General features: G+C 32.8%; 2 protein-coding genes and 1 long non-coding RNA gene across 3 annotated transcripts; 2 read left to right on the top strand and 1 right to left on the bottom strand.

Moving 5' to 3' along the window:
- Positions 1-350: 350 nt before the first annotated feature.
- Positions 351-6,147, top strand: LOC139518750 (uncharacterized). The gene is made up of 4 exons (XR_011663442.1): positions 351-515; positions 2,216-2,304; positions 3,694-3,935; positions 5,586-6,147. It is a non-coding gene; the product is annotated as an uncharacterized lncRNA (long non-coding RNA).
- A 1,184-nt stretch (positions 6,148-7,331) lies between these two features.
- LOC139518749 (uncharacterized) lies at positions 7,332-9,893 on the top strand. Its single transcript, XM_071310307.1, has 2 exons — positions 7,332-7,777; positions 9,343-9,893. The coding sequence occupies exons 1-2, from the start codon at positions 7,432-7,434 to the stop codon at positions 9,420-9,422; spliced, it is 426 nt and encodes a 141-aa protein (XP_071166408.1). The 5' UTR covers positions 7,332-7,431; the 3' UTR covers positions 9,423-9,893.
- Positions 9,894-12,685: 2,792 nt separating this feature from the next.
- Positions 12,686-17,748, bottom strand: LOC139518751 (uncharacterized). The gene is made up of 2 exons (XM_071310309.1): positions 17,047-17,748; positions 12,686-13,846 (listed from the first exon to the last, which is right to left on the bottom strand). The coding sequence occupies exons 1-2, from the start codon at positions 17,477-17,479 to the stop codon at positions 13,476-13,478; spliced, it is 804 nt and encodes a 267-aa protein (XP_071166410.1). The 5' UTR covers positions 17,480-17,748; the 3' UTR covers positions 12,686-13,475.
- Between the last annotated feature and the right edge of the window lie 3,438 nt (positions 17,749-21,186).

A 21,186-nucleotide genomic window follows, 5' to 3' on the forward strand; every position in this document is an offset into this window, starting at 1 on the left:
AAACAGTAGCCCATTAGGTAATAGGTAATTAGGAAATATAAGGAAACTTTTAGAATGAATAAGTTTTTAAATAACTTTACTTTACATATTTGAATATAGAAGGGGTTCATCATGGGCAAAGGACTAATTTTGTCATTTGCATTTGAGTGAATTGTGTGGTATTTACATGGATTAACTCTACCTTAATCTGTTTAGAAATTAGATAACCTATAAGTTATGAAAAATTGGTTTTCAATAATTTATGTTCAAAGATTGATAAAACCCAAACGAATTTATTTTAGTTGTGAATCATTGAAATGTAAATATATTATAATGCTATTCTAATACCCCGATCAATATATAGATCTATTTTTAGGTCATCATATATGCACAAATACTAAATTCCGTTTCCTCGCTCTAATAATGCTGTTGAATATTACAAATATGTGTAACATCTTAAACTATTGATTCAACAAAATGGAGGAAAACAGAAGGACTTCGCGTTCTTGAATGAGTACTCAGTACTAGTAAGAAAGGTAGTATCTTAATTATTTAGTAAACACGCCAAACAGGAAGTCGACATGACGTAATAATATTATAGATAATTCTATAAAATTAACAGTATTTACAAATAAAACAATTCTGTTTCAAATACGTTCGATCAAACATGTAAATTTATGAATAAGGGGATGCAGGATCAAAGTGAGGATTCCGGGGGTTGGAACCGCCTTTTTTCTGACGATCATTTTTAAAAGTAAATGCTGGCACGTTATGGTTGGAACTCTCCACATCTTGATTTAGGGTTCGCCCCCTTTTGAAAATTGCTGGATCCAATCATTGCAAATTAGATAAATATTCATCAAGATTCAAATACGGGGATCTGAACAACTAAAGGGTACGAAACGAGTCGAGATCTATTATTATTCACTGTAATATAATTGTTTTGTAAAAATGATTACAAACTAAATAATAATTTGGTGTAGTAAAAGTTGTTCCATTTCTTTTTAAAACTACCAACACAATAGCTTGTGTCTCTGATTGTTATTCCTCGAGGATGATATAATCAAAATAGTTCAATACTTTGGTATCACCTCGATATCCCAAAGATACTTGTTTTTGAAACTAGCTGTTTTAAAACTGAAGAAATCATTCAAAAGTAATTCTGAATATATATATAAAAAATCAATGTGGTATGTTTGTGGCAATGCTAAGGAGACAATTCTCCACAAGAGACCAAATGACACAGAAACTAACAAGTATAGGTATCCGTACAGCCTTCAACAATGAGCAAATATCACACCACATAGTCAGCTATGAAAGACCCCGAAATGACAATGTAAAACAATTCAGCTCTGCGGTTGTATAAAGCTGCGCCCTGCGGATCATCTGGTTTTGTCTAGTTTCTGTTGAAGTAACTGCAACCAAGGTTAAAAAAGAATGCTAGAAACACCTTCAGTAAATACCGGTATACGTCATGACACATGTACTATTGATAACATTACCGGTACTAATTTTCTTACACCAGATGCGCATTTCCACAATACATGTCTCTTCAGTGATGCTCGTGGCCAAAATATTTGAAATCCAAAGCTAATAAAAAGTAAAATCACAAAAATACTGAACACAGAGGAAAATCAATTCGGAAAGTCCATAATCACATGGCAATATCAAATAACAAAACGCATCAAAAACGAATGGACAAGAACTGTCATATTCCTGACTTGGTACAGGCATTTTCAAATGTAGAAAATGGTGGATTGAACCTGGTTTTATAGCTAGCTAAACCTCTATGATGAAGAGCTATAATCAAAAAGGTCATTCAAAAGTAAACAAAAAAGTAAACAAGAAAGAGCCTTGGCTCACACCGATCAACAAGCTATAAAGGGCCCCCAAATTACTAGTATAAAACCACTCAAACGGGAAAACCAACGGTCTTCTCTATATAAAATAAAAAAACGAGAAACGAGAAACACGTAAAAATTACATAAACAAATGACAACTACTAAACATCAGATTCCTGACTCAGAACAGGTGCAGATTAAGAACACACAAGCAGGGGTACTGGCCTAGTGCTTGTATATGAATACAAGTACTACATTTGTATTTGAGCCAAGGCTCTCTTTACAAAAAAGATGAAGAGCTATAATCAAAAAGGTCCAAAAAGTAAAGCTAAATCCGTGAAAGGAATCAGAGCTTTGCATGATTTGTATTAATATTCGTCATACATTTTTTTCAGAATGCATTTTATCACAGAGCCAAATTTAGTATTATTTTTTCTGATGTACCTCTTCATGGACAGTTGTTACGGATTGTATTCAATTAATTGTAAGTTTACTCAGATAGTTACCAGTTTAGTGACCCATGCATAGTTACTGTGATGCTTTATTTTTGGCTACATATTCACACAGGTATAATATTATTAATGTCGGTTAGGTAAAACTGAGTCTACATAAAATATTTTGATAAACATTACGAATGTAGTTATAATTTTCATCTTAATGATCGGTGACAAATGACAGCAAACAGAGATTTTGTACATGTGTTAGATTAATTGATAAAGAAATGAAAACAAAAACGAACTCAAACATACATAGAGATGAACTTTCTGATAACAACTACCATATTCCTGACTTGGTACAGGACATTTTAAGATGGTGGATTGAACCTGACCAAACCTCATGTTTACATGACAATTTTAAAACATATTCCTAATATTATGTGTTCCTAACTAGTACATATTCTTCTCCGCTTCTAGTAACCGTGGAATTTCCATAAGTCATTATTAATAACCTGCTTATTCATATTCGGATATGTCACAATCGGAGAAAATTTCACCGGAGAATACCTGCAAAAATTTAGACATATCCATAGACATCTGCAATACAGATATTCCATAACGTTCATCCAAATTAAGATGTTCAGAATCACAATACTATCACATAGTGGTTTATAAGCCAGTGACCCTGCTTGTGTGTTCTTGGTTTCTTGATATGTATCATAACCTAACCAGGGTTAGGTACTACAAATGTAGTACTTGTATTCATATACAAGCACTAGGCCAGTACCCCTGCTTGTGTGTTCTTAATTTGCACCTGTCCTAAGTCAAGAATCTAATGAACAGTAGTTGTCATTTGTTTATGTAATTTATACGTGTTTCTCGTTTCTCGTTTTTTTTAATTTTATATAGATTAGACCGTTGGTTTTCCCTTTTGAATGGTTTTACACTAGTAATTTTGGGGCCCTTTATATCGTGTTGTTCGGTGTGAGCCAAGGCTCCGTACGCATGTTGAAGTCCGTACATTGATCTATTTTTAAATTGTTATTTGGATGGAGAGTTCTCTCCTTGGCACTCACACCACATCTTCCTATATCTCTTAATTACTTGATATACCATAAGTAATGCAGTGTTCGATACTAACATCCATATACTAGCACTAGGCTGGCACCCTAGCCTGATAGATATGTGATATGTTCTGCAGTGTTCGGTACTGACCTTTTTTCTAACAAACGTTTCCTAAATTCTCCGTTAATAAATGTTAGGAAAATAAGGGTCCAAGGAAGTTGTATTTTTTGGCTATTTTGTTATGTCCCTTTTGGTCATGTAGCTCTTGCAAGGTTAGTCTTTTTTTCAAATGAAATTTATTTTTTTAGTTAAAATCACTTGCGTGTCGAATAAACAATCTAACCTATCAATCAGTTATCTTACTATTTCAGTACAGTTTGAGTCTCATTATTGTGACCAATACGTCAGACGACTTACAGAGAGTACATTTTATAATTTATCGTGGCATGGACAAACTTCTCCTAAACTATGTGATTTTAGTTTTACTGGCGGAGAGAGTAGTGAGCATAGATCATATACAGTCTGCTTTGAGTCATTGGTATATGATTTACCATATTCAGTAGGTGATATTATCTTGCAAGTAAAAAATGAGACGGGGAGTAAATCACAATGGGTAAGAGCAGTTTTATTTTTTGTTTTAATATTTTTAAAAGTTGTATCTCAGTTTCAGAGAATTTTTTGTTTAAATCAATGTGATCCTTTAAAAGGTAGAATTTATCCCTCCTTAAGACAAGATACTGGATTTACGTTGGTCATTTTTTTTAAATTAAACAAAGCAATGCCAACTCTTTCAATTTGGATTTTCAGTTTGAAATGGGGATATTATTTTTGTAAAGTCTAGAAAAGTCAAATGTTTCAATACTATTGTAAGATGAAAAAGTCTTAGATAGCATGAACAATATAAAGTCCATAAAAGATCTTTGGTATTTTCTATATCCACATCTGATTAACGCCATCTCTAGAATAGGCAGTTTCACAATAACTTCGAAACCCGGCTTTGATCGCTGATAAAACAGATGTTGATAATTAAGAGGGAGGTTTTGTGGAACACTTGGAAGACATACCAATATCCTGTTGTTTGTAAGGACACTTACGTAGTTTATGTATCCAATACAGTGATGGAAGATCCAGTTTTTTTTTATCCTTGGTTGAAATTCCAAAGGAACATAGAACATACCTATGATTATCCAGGATTTCCTCTTGTGAAAGTGTCGTGAGGGTATATGTTGAGTTTCCGAGTGAATTCTCAATACCTAATAGACCTAATTCATTTATCAAGCAGTTTATGTAATGAGTTTTACATACAAAAAAGATTTTGTTTATGGATTTATCTACGGAGACAACAATATATTTTTCATGGAGGTAGGACACGTGTTTTGTAACATTTGGGTCTTTAAAGATTGACGTAGCATGGATATTGATAGATCCATTCAGTTTCTTAATTCTGATTTGAATCAACGACCTCACAGCCGTAATCCATTCTGAATGAGCATCTACGTCTTCTTGCTTACGCTTCGCCCATTGCCTGTCATTATCCTGACTGAATCCACCAGTATTTTAAAATTGTATTTCCAATTGATGGATTTAGGCTCACGATATTTCGGACCTTTGGATAACACATTTCGCCGGGAAGTGTTATTTAAAGTTTTGAGTAAACTGACTAAGCGTTAGTCTTTTGAAGACCGTACGGGGGCCTATAGTTTTAAAATTCTGTGTCATTTAGTCCTATGAGGACGGTGGTGTCATTGGCAATCATCTTCTTAATTTTATATTTTGTAATATACCGTATAATGTCTTATAGGAAAGGAATAGAACAATTAAAGTTGTTTTTCATCATGTTCATACCGTGAACTTAACGTTGCGATTTGTGAGCTGTTATGCTATTCGAGACAAGGATTAACTTGATATAGTTAAGATAAATGTTGTTTGTGACACTAATTAGCACGACATTTACTGGATGACTTGATACTTTCGAAACGACGACAACGCTTCAGTTGAAATCATTGTAACTCTTATAACGCTTCCAATTTCATTTCCTGGTTTATAGGGGGATTTGTTTGCTTAATCTCTAAAATTGTGTATATAATTTGTAAATTTTTATCTGTAGGTTCATCTTTTTTCTATCTTTTAAACGTTTAATAGTTAGCTCGGCCTTTTAGAAATATTTTACATACTAGGAATTATTGCATAGAAGATTTCTCTGTGAGTAGATTTCGAGCCCTGATTTTGGCTATTGTTATTCATTTGTTTTAATCTACTGCAGTATTACACGGGACACGACAGATATATTGAGAAAACCTGCGTAAAGCAGGCGTACATGTTAACCATTTCCATTCTGCTACCTCATGGGTATAGAGAACCAATACCAAAACCTTACCTTATCATCAAAGTCACAGCATTTCGTTTTAGAGGTAATTAATATAGAATAAAGGCGCTACAGAAAAATATTTCTTTTAGCATGACAATGAGAAGACTGCAATAACATTCAATTGGGTGAGTTGGTGTACCTTTATTTTTCTCTCTCATGCTATCCAAATCTACAAAATGTTTAAATACTGACTGAAAGTGATGTAAATGTGATAGACTGTAACCACTTTTCAATAAATAACTATATATACATAATAATCCATCAAAAATGTTATTTAACACTGTTTGCAGCTTGAAAAAGCTTACAAATTCTTCAGAATTTGGTCCACTTTTGAATGGGAACATATTGTTAACAAAACCGACAAAGTTACATCGAAATAAACATATTTATATTTGTTTCAGCGTAATTTTGTATTTGGTTTAGAATGCCCATTTAATACACCCACATTCATGAAAGGAAAGGGGAATGTAGTAACAACATTGGGAACATATCCGATATCATTTGATAAATGTTTATTTCATAACATTTAACCAACTCGTGATGGCGTCCATAAAATTTACGAAGGGATGATTTCAACTTCACCATTTGAAACTCATGGTTTAATAGCTTCCGTGTGAGCACCAACCCCCTATCAAGAAATTCATGGTAGGAAATGCAAGCATGGTAACATATCAAATGGGAGATATATACCCGTATGCAAGTGCTGCTTGAATGTTGCTACTTTGAAATGGAAAGTTCACAATTGGAAAGCTGATATCATCTCTTTTGTCGTAAAGTTTTGTTTTAAACCGACCCTCATTGTCAATTTCTAGATGTAAGTCAAGATATGAGGCCGACTTAACTGTATCTGTTGTATCCTTTATCTCTAGTTCGATGGGATATAAGCGTTCAGCATAATCACCAAATTATGAATTATTTAGTGAAAAAACATCGTCTATATAGCGGAAAGTAGAGTTATAGGATATTGCTAACTTCTTATCTTTATTTCTAAGAAGTTCCTGTATGAAGTCAGCCTCATAATGATAAAGAACCAAGTCGGCAAGAAGAGGGACACAATCGGTTCCCATTGGAATGCCGACAGTCTGTTCAAAAACACGTTCTCCGAACGAAACAGATATGATGTCAATCAAGAAACAAGCATTTTAATAATGTCAGTTTCGGTGATTTTTTTGTTTGATCCTTTATAAAGTAGAATTTATCCCTCCCTAGGACAAGATACTTGTATTTACGTTAGCTATTCTTTTTTATGAAACAAAGCAGTACCAGCTCTTTCCATTTGATTTGTTTTTATTGCGACTAATATTACATTACAATGTTGACTGTAGTACCCTAATTTTTTACGCTTTTTACCTATTACGTATGTTTGTTTTGCAAAAACACATTTATATAACCAATATATATAATGGAATATAATGCGACTGGCATGCAATATATTGCTTTAGCAATTTCTAAAACCAGGTATTACCACCATATTCTACGTAATAAAATGCCTGCAGCACATCAGGAACTGAAAGCAGGTTTCCATGCGTGACATTTTTCTGAGCTTTTGATTTTGACATTTTATAAAGCACTTTCAGTATTAAATTTCAGATAGAGCTCGTTATTTTATTCTTTTTTAAACCGGTAGTCGACCTGGTTTATCTGCTTTCAATTTCAGATAAAAAAATATAACACAACCACAAGCAACAACATAGGTTATACAGTAGCTGGAGTTGTTGTCTTTATTGTTTGTGCATTTGGTATGTTCTGCTGTATAAAGTCGCGTCTCAGATCTAGAAGAGAAGTAGGCTTGGCATGTATTGGCGAGGCTGTATGTACTTGTTTCACTTGTGAATGTTTTGACTGTACAAATTGTCCATCGTGTGACTGTGATTGTGAAGATATATGTAAGCCATATGGGCTGTGTTATGCGGCCTTGGTGGGTTGTTGTACACCTTCAGTTTTAAATGTGAGAGGTGAGAGTTACCAAGATGATTCGTTGGAAACAACAGGAATGAATCCAGTGTCTGAAGAGCTGGTACAGACTCGCACGTCGACTTTAATGCCAGAGCCTTCCGCACCCCCACCAGATTACCATACATTACAAGGTATCATTTATGTATATTTTACATTATTTTATACAACTATTGATACTTTCACAGATTAAAGCACACACTTATATATTTTTTGAATTCAACTTTATTGCAAATAGGTCAATGGATAAACATTTCACATATAGCTCTGACATAATGCAGATGATTGTATTGCAAGAAAAATATTTGACAGTAGATTCGCAATGATGTCATCAGTTATAAAATGTTTTCCCGTTTTAATGATCGTTTTGTTCATTTCTATTTCTATTTCTAAATTTAGGAACAGACTTTTTAAGGTAAAGATTGCATGCAATGTAACCAAAGCCTTATGGAACTGACTTGATATCTAAATGTTCCAAGGCTGATCACTACTTTTTTAATACACAAAATATACTGCATTGATCATAACATTCTATAGATCATATCCATGAACATTTCAAGAAATTTAACAAAGTAATATAAAGAGAGCCGTGGTATTGTGGGTAGTGCATCGGACTACTAACACAAAGGTTCCTGGTTCGATTCCCGTTTCGGATGAAAATTTCAGGAACTCAATTTTCGGCTCTCCCCTGACACCATCTGCGAGTATGGTCTTGGGGAAACGATGATAGTCCGTCGGAAGGGGACGATAAATGGCTGACCCGTGTTAAGAGAGCCATATCTCTTGCACGTTAAAGACACCCTTGTAGATTTCGAAAAAGAGTAGGCTAATGCCGCTACAAGGCAGTACTCTCACCCGCAAAGTGGAAAGGGATTAATATAAGTTGCAAAACTTGTTTCCCAATCCACTATAAATTAATAAGTTTAAACTAATATATGTTCACATATTCAAGGCACAAATGAAGTCTCACTTGTCAAGAAAATTACATAACCTTTGCAAGGTGCAGAAATCTTCGAATATCTGATTTAAAATGATAAATGATATAATGGTTAAAGTCAACCCATTGGAGTTATCTTCCTTTGTCTAAAATTGCTGTTAAATCAACTACAACCAATGCAATATTTGATTTTGCTTCCCACTGATAAATTGAAGCAATCTTTACCATTCAGTGCTTACAAGCACTTTGATAAATCAATGTCTATAGCTTCGAAATAACATTTACGTCGTCGGTTTTCTACGAAATATTTATTGATCTTTAAAAAAAATTAATCAAAAACCATGTATTACATCAATAAAACAACATAAAACACCAGCAAATAACACCATACCTCTCTATAATCATAACCACTGTAAATGGTTCTTCAATATCTAACAATGATATCAGAAAGAATAGTGGCGAACATGTCAAAATAATTTACTTTTGGATGTAATGTGACTTTGTGTTATTACTTTAAAGACAGAAAAATAGTAAAAACAATATCGAAAATGTGGTCATTTTTATAAATTTCCTGTTAACAAAACTTTCAGTTTTTCGAAAACACTAAGGATTGGATTCTCTTAGTACTAAATTATAATCCTTGTACCTTTGATAACTATTGGTCTTAGTATTGAAATTGTACATTTGTTAAGGTAAAAAACATTCCCACTTAACATTCATAAAGTTCACACTACATTTAATATGACTTTTTGTTTGTTGCAGGTGATTCATTACCGCCTCCTCCAAGTTATGAAACCGCTATACGTGATATACCTCCATCAGCACCTCCGACCAATCATTGATGAAGACACATACGCACATCAAACCAATCATTGATGATGACACATACATACTACATGAATCTAAGCATTGATGACTACACATACGTACTACGTGAATCTAATCATTGATGAAGACACATACGTACTACATGCACCAAATCATTGATATTGACAAATACGTACTACCGTGATCCCAATCTTTGAAAGTAATCAATGACCCGACAAATAGCCAATGGAAATGTCATATTAACGTCTCATAAGGCTGGTTAAGCTAACTAAATAAAAGCATGCTTGTATCACTTTTTCGTATCTGTACAGTGTGATACAATTAATATCTCTGCATGTAAGCATAATTAACAGGACATAATCATAAGAGAATTTCAAATATCCTTTTCCAGATAGACAAGGATGTAAATGTATATATTTTCAATTCTCTTATTACTGGTACTTCAAGCTGATAACATAAAAGCGATCAATAAAAGTACATAGCTGGTTGAATCTGAAGACAACTGTTGAATAAAAACAAAAACAAACAAGTTTGTAAATAGGATACGGTGTACTGCGATTAACGGAAAGTCGGTTAGGTGCTCCATAATGACACAAAACAAATACATATTGCTGAAATGGCGTAAAACACATTTTTACAAATTCTTAAGATTTTGGTGTGTGTTTTTAATTATCTCTCCCTATAGTATGAAACATAAGTCGGGTAAGACAGACCACGTATTGTTCGTTTGTTTTTGTTTGTATGTACGCTTTTATATGTACCAGGATTATAATTTAGTACGCCAGACGCGCTTTTCGTCTACATACGACTCATCAGTGACGCTCATATCAAAATATTTATAAAGCCAAACTAGTACAAAGTTGAAGAGCATTGAGGATCCAAAATTCCAAAAAGTTGTGCCAAATACGGCTAAGGTAATCTATGCCCGGGATAAGAAAATCCTTTTTTTCGAAAAATTCAAAGTTTTGTAAACAGGAAATTTATAAAATTGACAACATTATTGATATTCATGTCAAAGACAGGGCTTCGTCAGGTTAGATAACTATTTCACTTTTGAACAATAACCTTTTTGTCATTTCAGTAGTGTATTCACCACAAAAGAAATGAAGGACAAGCTTTTTTTCACAATGAATTATTTTTGTATTGAATGTATGTTATCTTACAATTATACTAAATTTGTTTACAAAGACTGTTATAATGTTTTACTTTTAGAGTTGCCCTATCATGATAATTATTAAACAGATAATGCGTTAACAGAATCTAGACGAAGAAGATATATATTTAATTAATTTTCAGTTTGAAATAAACTGAGAAAAGAACAAGGGGATGAGAAATCAAAACGATATATGGAATAAAACAAACACAACACCATGAAAAACGACGAAAAGCCGATCGATTCATACTACACTACAGAAAAATAAATTTTGAGCAACACGAACAACATCCAAGGACGGATATGAATGATGTAATGGTATAGAAATAAAGGAAAATCCAAAAATAAAGTTGTCCCAAGCTGCTTTGCAGGTAATACTTCACAGACTGCATTATGATGACGTCTTTATACTTTTAATATTCATTTAAAGTTACTGTTTGATATATAAGGTTCAGAAAACAAAGGATTATAGACTTGATAGATATACAACTAAATAGTTCTAATTCGAATTTAGACTGCATTTAATATTGTGACTGCGATTACTATTAGATTGATAATCGTTTTTCATGTATTATTGTTGTAGACATTCAACCGTGTAATACTCTTTTGAATGTTTTTACATTTTGCTTACATAAGATACTTTGAACGACAAAAATTATTCTTTATTTCTTCCTGTGTGACGTTCACATTCTGACGTCAAACACTCGCCACTACACTAGAGTTGATGTTAATGCAGCCACGGCACTTCAAATATTGCAATCCTTTATGTGTTGATTTAAAATACATATATAAGTAAGCAATGAGTGTTGTTTTTAAATTTGATAGATATTCTTTGTGCTTCTTTTTTAAATAATTGTATGTTTCTGTTCTAATTGAGGTTGGCTGTGACACAATGATGACTGCTGTACCCCTATTTTATAAATTTCCTGTTTACAAAACTTTGAATTTTTCGAAAAACTAAGGATTTTCTTACCCCCAGGAGTAGATTACCTTAGCCGTATTTGGCATAACTTTTTGGAATTTCGGGTGCTCAATGTTCTTCAACTTTGTATTTGTTTGGCTTTTTAACTGTTTTGATCTGAGCGTCACGGATGAGTCTTATGTAGACGAAAAGCGCGTCTGGCGTATTAAAATTATAATCCTGGTACCTTTGATAACTAATTAATCCACCATTTTCTACATTTGAAAAAACCATTACAAATTCAGGAATATGACAGTTGTTGTCCGTTCGTTTGATGTTTTATCATTTGATTTTGCAACTTGATTAGGGACTTTCCGCTTTGAATTTTCCTCGGAATTCAAGATTTTTGTTATTTTACTTTTTAGTAATAGGTTGAGATCATTGTTTAAACTTATTATACGCAATAGGTTGAGATCGTTGTTTTATATGCAACTCACTGACTGGTTGATGAATTGGGACATGTACATACGAATGTTGCGGGGTTCAACTTGTTACATGTAGCGGACGCACAAACCTCCCCTAACATGGGACAGTTGTGTAACAGTTCAAAATGAGAACAAATTTTAAAGATTAGTTGAAAAAGGCTTAATTCACTTGATGGATACAAATAGAAATACATCCAACAAAAATAATTACATCGGATGCATGTTTTATTGTAATACTTTATTTGATTGGCTAACATCAATCATTCTGAAATTAACATTCTTTTCGAAATGAATTGTAACATTGATGATGACACACATTTCCACAATAAAGTGCACAGGTAAATAAATGAAAAACTTAATTGTAATCGTGTTTTCGTGATCATAGCGAAAAAAAAAGGTAAATACAAGTATTGAATGCTTCTTTTAGTAATTTCATAAGGTTGTAAAAGCGTTGATTGTGCGTACATTTTAAGAATGAAGCGCGTTAGAGCTTCATACAAAATGTACTTCGGTCAACGCTTGTACACCCAATGAATTGACATAAAGAAGCATGCAATACTTGAATACAGATCAGACATGAAAGCTACTGTGTGATGCTTATTCCGAACACACCGAGTCTTCACTGCGGAAATTGATATCATTTACGAAGTAGGAGCAACGGCTTGTAGTCTCTTATTATATATGTCATGTACTTACAGCCTTTATGGCAGTACATATCATAGAGCTAAAAATGTATAACGCCATTTTATATATTTGGTAATCAAATTGAATTAGTATTGTTTTAATGCATTGGAATCTAAATTAAAAATAAAAATAACACCTAATAAATGTTTTGTACTCGCAGTTTTTTTCTGGATTTACTGTGGCCTTCACCAGGAAAGTCAAATGCCCTCAAAATAAAGGGAGGACGTATATGACAAAGAGGGACATAAAGAGAATATTATATCATTTGTTATCGCATACAGTTTTTTTTTCTGACTGTTTTGGAATATCAACTTTTTATATTAATTATATCATAGTCATTTTAAAACTCTTCTTGTATCCACTGGATTTTGTTTTAGAATGACATTGCAGTTCTAGACGTTATTGAAAACAATATCTCACGGACTCAAGATCATAAAAAGTTCTTACAACTGGCTGGCAATGTCTAATCTGCGGCAAAACACAAACTTCTTCTTGTAGTTCAATAGGGGACATCCATCTAACTTTAAGGGGGTGGGTGTGGGTTATGGTTTTCCAATTTGACGAAAAAAAAAATAATCCGGTCAAGCAGATGACAAAAATATTTATTCTAAATTCCAGATTTCCCCCATACTTTCTATTGTTTAAAAATATTAAAAAAAATTGGATTGAAAGTTTTGAAAAAAAACCCAACATATTAACCCCTCTCCCCCTTTAAGTCAGATGGTTGCTCCCTAATAGTACTTGGATGAACAATAAATGTTACCCATTATAAGTGAACGACGATCAAATAGTACAGGACTGTAGCAAGATTAACCAAATAATTACTCCGTTGTAAAACTATTCACTAAATCCTTTTTACCATACTAGGCGAGGCGGAAGTAACATGCCGAGCATTTATCATGATATCCGGTAAATGTGACGGAAGTTGTGAACCCGTAAACTTGCTCTTTTCTTCACAGTCCATTAACCACTGTACAATTCTTTGGTTTTTATTGACATTGTCACTTCTCATCGTCTGTAATACTTTTTGCGTCAGCTGCACTGGATCATGAGGCTTGTGACTTGCGTCATTTTCTAAATCAGACAGTGTAACGTCAAAATTGTTTTTATTAATGTGAACGGTAGATGCTGTAAAATGACGTTCATGTTGTCTGCGGATATCCAACATTTCGTTTATTATTATGTCATCATCCGAATCGTCCTCTTCTACTAATTCTGAAAACAGACAAGATGGATATTATGGTAAAAAAATCAGCGGGTGCCATAAGTTGACAAGAAAATTATATTTTTTTTGTGTTTTAAAACACTTTAGTTTACTAACCAGTTTTGTGCAAAAGGAGATCGTGCTACTTTTAAATAGTTAGTTTTGTACAATTTTTACATCAATAACTGTAACAAAACAATATAGAATTTTACGAACTTGGACACATTTCTTTTTATGATAAAAAATAAATTATGTTAAGGTATATTGCAAATATAATTTTGTCCGTTTTTATGCAACTATCATACAAGTAAGAGGTTTAGCTAGCTATTAAACCAGGTTCAATCCAACATAATTAGAAAATGCATGTACCATGTCAGGAATATCACAGTTGTTATCAATTCGTTTGATGTGTTTGAGCTCTGATTTTACCATTTGATTAGGACTTATATCTAGAACTTGACGATAAGGGTCGGTTTAAAAACAAAACTTTAAAACAAAAAAGATCGTATCAGCTTACCAATTGTGACCTTTTATTTTTTTTTACCGGCTTTTTAATAACATCAGCAATGAGAAAATGCCTGTACCAAGTGATGAATATGATAGTGGTTATCCATTTGATGGAGCTTTTGATATTGCCATTTGATTAGGGACTTCCCATTTGAAGTTTTCCTCGGAGTTAAGTATTTTCGTGATTTTATTTTTTACATATTTTTATCATTAATGGAAAATTAGGTTTTTTCGTGAACTTAAAATAACGATAAAGTCTAAGGAATTTCTTCATGCAGTTTTACGAAACTTGGACATCATTTTTTTCAAGAACAAAAGACAGCGGGTCATACTGATAAACAGATCAAAATCTGGAATTTTTCTGTGTGTTACTGATAAAAGGACTTCGTTTTTTATCTGTTAATGTTTCCATACAGTCTGGGTTGGAAATGTATTCCAGCATTAATATCTTTGTCAAACATTCATGGAATGTGTTTGAAATTTGGATAGAGGATTCTTCCAATCTTCATCGATAAGACATATGTTTACCAACATACCAAGCACTATGTAGACAGCGTTCCAAGCACAATGACAATATGTCGACAACATAACAAGCACTATGTAGACAACTTACCAAGCACACTGTCGACAACATACCAAGCACTATATATATGTAGACAACATATCACGCACACTGTCGACACCATATCAAGCACTATAAAATTGAGAATGGAAATGGGGAATGTGTCAAAGAGACAACAACCCGCCCAAATAAAAAACAACAGCAGAGGGTCACCAACAGGTCTTGTAGACAACTTACCAAGCACACTGTCGACAACATAACAAGCACTATGTAGACAACTTACCAAGCACACTGTCGACAACAAATTAAGCACTATGTAGACAACTTACCAAGCACACTGTCGACAACATATTAAGCACTATGTCGACAATTTACCAAGCACACTGTCGACAACATAACAAGCACTATGTAGACAACTTACCATGCACACTGTCGACAACATATCAAGCACTATATATCTGTAGACAACATATCAAGCACACTGTCGACACCATATCAAGCACTATGTAGACAACTTACCAAGCACACTGTCGACAACATAACAAGCACTATGTAGACAACTTACCATGCACACTGTCGACAACATATCAAGCACTATGTAGACAACATATCAAGCACACTGTCGACACCATATCAAGCACTATGTAGACAACTTACCATGCACACCGTCGACAACATACCAAGCACTATATTTATGTAGACAACTTACCATGCACACTGTCGACAATATAACAAGCACTATGTAGACAACTTACCATGCACACTGTCGACAACATATCAAGCACTATGTAGACAACATATCAAGCACACTGTCGACACCATATCAAGCACTATGTAGACAACTTACCATGCACACTGTCGACACCATACCAAGCACTATATATATGTAGACAACTTACCATGCACACTGTCGACAATATAACAAGCACTATGTAGACAACTTACCAAGCCCACTGTCGACAACATAACAAGCACTATGTAGACAACTTACCATGCACACTGTCGACACCATATCAAGCACTATGTAGACAACATATCAAGCACACTGTCGACACCATATCAAGCACTATGTAGACAACTTACCAAGCACACTGTCGACAACATAACAAGCACTAAGTAGACAACTTACCATGCACACTGTAGACAACTTACCAAGCCCACTGTCGACAACATAACAAGCACTATGTAGACAACTTACCATGCACACTGTCGACAACATATCAAGCACTATATATATGTAGACAACAATTCAAGCACACTGTCGACACCATATCAAGCACTATGTAGACAACTTACCAAGCACACTGTCGACAACATAACAAGCACTATGTAGACAACTTACCATGCACACTGTCGACAACATATCAAGCACTATATATATGTAGACAACATATCAAGCACACTGTCGACACCATATCAAGCACTATGTCGACAACTTACCAAGCACACTGTAGACAACATATCAAGCACTATGAAGATAGATCAGTCTCTGGACTGAGAGGGATAAGTTGATAAAACATGTAAATGATGCCAATTTGCTGACCCAGTGAATCATTCATAAACCAAATTTAAATGTTATGGCACTAATGGTCTCCATAAACAGTTGAATGACATTTTTACATGTTGAATATATACATATATAAATATCTGCAGTTTTAATTTTGCTTTTGTGTTTATTTTCTTTATTCTATATTTTGTCATTTGTATAATCATTAAGAATTAATAATAATCATTGTAATAAATTGTTTGTAATTATACTGCTCTTTAAGGGCGTCCTTGATTGACAATAAAAATATTTTTGTTGTTGTTGTTTTTATAACTTACCAAGCACACTGTCGACAACATATCAAGCACACTGTCGTACTGACGCTTGTAAAGTAGACCAATGATTGTTCACAAAGTTGAAATTCAAAACTACCTCTGACAAGAATCCTTACTTTTTATTAATGACGAGATTAAACAGTGTATGTGTAAGAAATATTAAGAACTCTTTGTACCTCTATGGTCGTTTAGGAAATAATAATCATATTAGCTTCTGCAGCAATGCTGAAGAAATTTAACTTTTTTTTCAAAGTTAGTGATAAACGGGAAACTGAAATCAGAAATCAATTGATGTGACCTTAATTAGTGTATAAGACATACCTCTGTGATGATTCCAACATAATTTAGTGAGCGGTTTTTCGTTCGGGAGTGGAGTAGGACATCTCTTTGCAGAAAGTAATAGTTTTCCAGATCCTTCTCGTCTACTTGTTGCCGAACCCTTTTGTTTCATCTTGTACATCCCATTATTAGCATACATATCAGAGGTTTCATATGGTATTTGTGTTTTTCGACCTTTACCACTTGCATATCGTTCAAGCCTGGTACCCACTACTGGTGTTCCCGGCCGACTTTGATCCTCCCTAAAAGGAGGACAGAGATCATGTCTAACAACTCGGCGCTGAATCTTTTCTTTTTCCTTAGTGGTGCGCGAATCATGTCTTTTTCTTAAAGAGGGGAGAATGTCTTCGGAAGTTTGGTAAACAAATCCTCGTCTTATTTTCCCAGGAATTCTTTCAAGGGAGGATTGAAACATTGCTAACTTTTCAATATCGTTTCAATAATATCGATTTTGTTCCCTTCATGGAATTATTAACACAAATCTTTATCACGTAATTTTTTTAACTCTTCCTGAGTTCACTTGTTATTTTTTTTCTAAGTAATCTTGTATCCGCAAATAAACAACATTTTGATTGTGAACAAGTTTCTATTTAAGGTGTTGTATTCGTGTCTTCCATTCTACTATTGTGGCTGTGCAATAATACAAATTAATCCCAGTTACAGTATGTTTAAATCACGTACTAAACTCTTATATACCGAGATTAGACGTACCAAAATGCTACATTATGTTTTATATTAATTTAAGGTTTAATCTAGGATTAACTTAGTGTATTATATGCACAAAACAACACATGGTAGAAATTTCAGCTGACCTGCTCAAATAAGTTCATTGAAATTGGATATTTGCCGATAAAAAATCTGTGCAGACAACTCTGAACAGAGCGTGCGGTCTCTTCACCAAAGTTGGACATAGAATTGAAAACGAGAAAATAAAAAACACAAACAGATTACATCTAAATTGTCTATCATGGTTAAATAAAGCTTGTTCATTTTTGCTTTCCTTTGATGTTTATGTATCATTGTCAGATTCTTGTGTAAACTATGTAAGAGATTTTGAGAAAAAAAACTTAAAGTGGAACTTTATAACATCCAGGTTGATAAGAGTGAAATGTTATGACATAACCATGAAATACACTCATTTTTGTTTTTAAGAAGCACGCTTTATTGATCCTACAAATTCGATGGTGTATGTGCCATGCATCAAATATTTGCCGCCTGACGTTCTGTAAAAAAACAACAACCATAAGTCGTTGTGTTCATTAAAATAATGTTTCAAATGCTTACTTAATTATCTATGAACATCACAGTCAAACTTGTATATTTTAATAAACACCTATTCCATTCTACGTCTGTATTGTTCCACTGCATGGTGACAGTTTAAAGTGTTGTTACCTCGACATTTAGTAGTTAATATACGTACCAGTTTTAAAGTACCTACTAAGTGTTTTAATAAATACTATAGATATCGGTATTTCATTTAAATATCTCATATCACTTGGGAATTTAATTTTTCTGATTTTTTTATTCATAAATTAAATATATGATATTTCCATAATATATGACTTTTTCAAGTCTTAAAATGGAAATAAAAATTATCTAACCGTAGAGTATCTAGCTGTCTCTGTATCCACAAGACAACGGTATGCTTTGAACATGGTTTTACATTGTGCAAGATCAATGTAAACTTTGAATATTTCATAAATATTTTGCACAGAAATTCATATCAGCTTTGACTGCATAAATGGAGGTTTCTTGCATTAAATAATAATGTGCTTTCTATTGTAAGTCTTACATGTCAGATGTATTTTTACATGCATAAAATACGAATTTTCAATAAGCTATGAGAGATCCTTCACCGAAGACTGATCGACCAATTAATATTAATTTTTTTTATTCGAAACCGTATAGAATGGTCTCACTGACAATCATACAACATCTTCTTATCTTTATTTTTATCTAATATCTTCTCCGGGCCTAATGACTTAGCCTTTTTATCGAAACAATGTACGTTTATAAATAACTAAGGAGTAGTACTTCATCGGAACAAAAAATAATATTACAGGATAGAACGATTGTCAATGGGCGTCTTTTGTTTAAAATGTCCAGTGGCAAATATCACATGCATTTAAGTATGAAAACATGTTATGTGGTATTTATATAGACACCGCTTGTCAGTCTTGGCCTAAACATCGAGCTTCTTTATTTTTTTGTTCTTTAACATGCTTTAAAAACAGATTTTGTTCTCCGTATTAGATTTATAATAAGTCGATGTAATTTCTTTTCTAAGGAGTTAAAAGGCTGCTTAAAATTGTCATGTTTTTTTCAAGTTCAATGGTCTAAACATTTCGTAGAACAGTGGCCTATATTCTGACCTTGGTTTATAAAGCTAAATAAATGAGTCACTGAATTGGAAACGAATGAGTTTTACAGGATGCATAAAATAAAAGATTTGAGTTTTTCCTTTTTACATCGTTAACTTATAATTGTAAGATATATATTTTTTTTTCTCCGAAGGTGTGAATATCATTATATCTGATGTTACAAATATGTGAGCATTTGGTAGTGAAAATGTAAGATTTGCAAATATATATTTGCGGGATCTTATTTCAGGTTGAAAAACTGCGGTCGTAAGGAAAGTAATCATTTACACGCCAAGTTAAATGTCCGATGTTATTCTGATCCCGGCTTTGTGTATACAACAAATAATTATGAAATAGGGTAAATATTAATGCCCACACAAAATCAATATTAAATGGACAGAATAAAATCAAAATGTAAAAACATGTATAAAAATGACAACGAAGTCGGATAATATACATAGACTAGTAAGTCCTTTTTTCAAATGATTTTCGAACAATTATATTCCACAATGTCACACATACAACATTTAACTGAATCAGATATAGATATTTGATCGTCTGTTTTTAAAATTTCCATTTATATCTGTTTAATGGCTTGATATATTTATGTTATTGCTAATCATTTCTTTTAAAAATATAGCTATAAATCTTACTGTCAAGGGGAGATAAACGATATTTTGTTTGTTACTTGTATTTTCTTTTATTAGGAGATTTTGTAGACTTTAAATATGTATAACAGCTATAAACTGAGAGCAGAATAAAAAAGGAAAAAACCAATTTTCCTCTTTTTTCACTCTTAATTCTGACAAGTGCAATTAGAGGCCAAATTCGGACCAGAACGTAATAAATTTATTCTATAACCCATGTATTAGAGAAAAAATCATGAAAAACAAAGACAATTCTGTTATATTAGTATTTATTTGTTACATTTCAAAATAAATTTATACTGAAATCTACACTTAGCTGTCCATTTTCAGTCAACTCTCTGTAAAGGATTCAACATAGAATAAATTTATTCTAAATGCATGGTGCTTTCGGTATATGATCATTTATAAAATAAATTTATTTTATAGAGCCATAATATCTATTATTAGTTCGAGAAAATCATAGAATAAATTTATTATACATTCAATGTCATTTATGATTATAACAATATTTAAAATAAATTTATTTTGAAAGTCCAATAATCTGTATGGTGAGGCTGAGACACACAATACATTTATTCTACATTCAATGCGATTTCGGATTATAATAAAATATAAAATAAATTTATTTTGAAGTAAAGTTATCTGTATGGTGAGGCTGTGACACAGAATAAATTAATTCTATTTGAATGCGATTTCGGGTTATAATAAAATATAAAATAAATTTATTTTGACGTAAAGTTATCTGTATGGTGAGGCTATGACACAGAATAAATTTATTCTATTTGAATGCGATTTCGGATTATAATAAAATATCAAATAAATTTATTTTGAAGTAAAGTAATCTGTATGGTGAGGCTGTGACACAGAATAAATTAATTCTAGTTTCAATGCGATTTCGGATTATAATAAAATATAAAATAAATTTATTTTGAGTTAAGTTATCTGTATGGTGAGGCTGAGACACAGAATAAATTTATTCTACATTCAATATGAATTTTGTTCATATAAAAATAATCTTAAAAGTATTACATGATACAAAATTAAAATAATTTAAAAGAAAATTCCAACGGTCTTATTTATTACAGACAAACTGAGAGACAACTTGAAGCTTCGTT

The sequence above is a fragment of the Mytilus edulis genome, chromosome 4 (assembly GCF_963676685.1).
Source record: "Mytilus edulis chromosome 4, xbMytEdul2.2, whole genome shotgun sequence".
NCBI classification, from domain to species: domain Eukaryota; kingdom Metazoa; phylum Mollusca; class Bivalvia; order Mytilida; family Mytilidae; genus Mytilus; species Mytilus edulis.

Excerpts from the sequence above, each read along its gene's own strand:
- LOC139518749 (XM_071310307.1), top strand. The coding sequence starts at position 7,432 with ATGTTCTGCTGTATAAAGTCGCGTCTCAGATCTAGAAGAGAAGTAGGC. Across the intron at positions 7,778-9,342 it reads AGATTACCATACATTACAAG|GTGATTCATTACCGCCTCCT; the intron begins GTATCATTTATG and ends TGTTTGTTGCAG.
- LOC139518751 (XM_071310309.1), bottom strand. The coding sequence starts at position 17,479 with ATGTTTCAATCCTCCCTTGAAAGAATTCCTGGGAAAATAAGACGAGGA. Across the intron at positions 13,847-17,046 it reads ATGTTGGAATCATCACAGAG|AATTAGTAGAAGAGGACGAT; the intron begins GTATGTCTTATA and ends GTCTGTTTTCAG.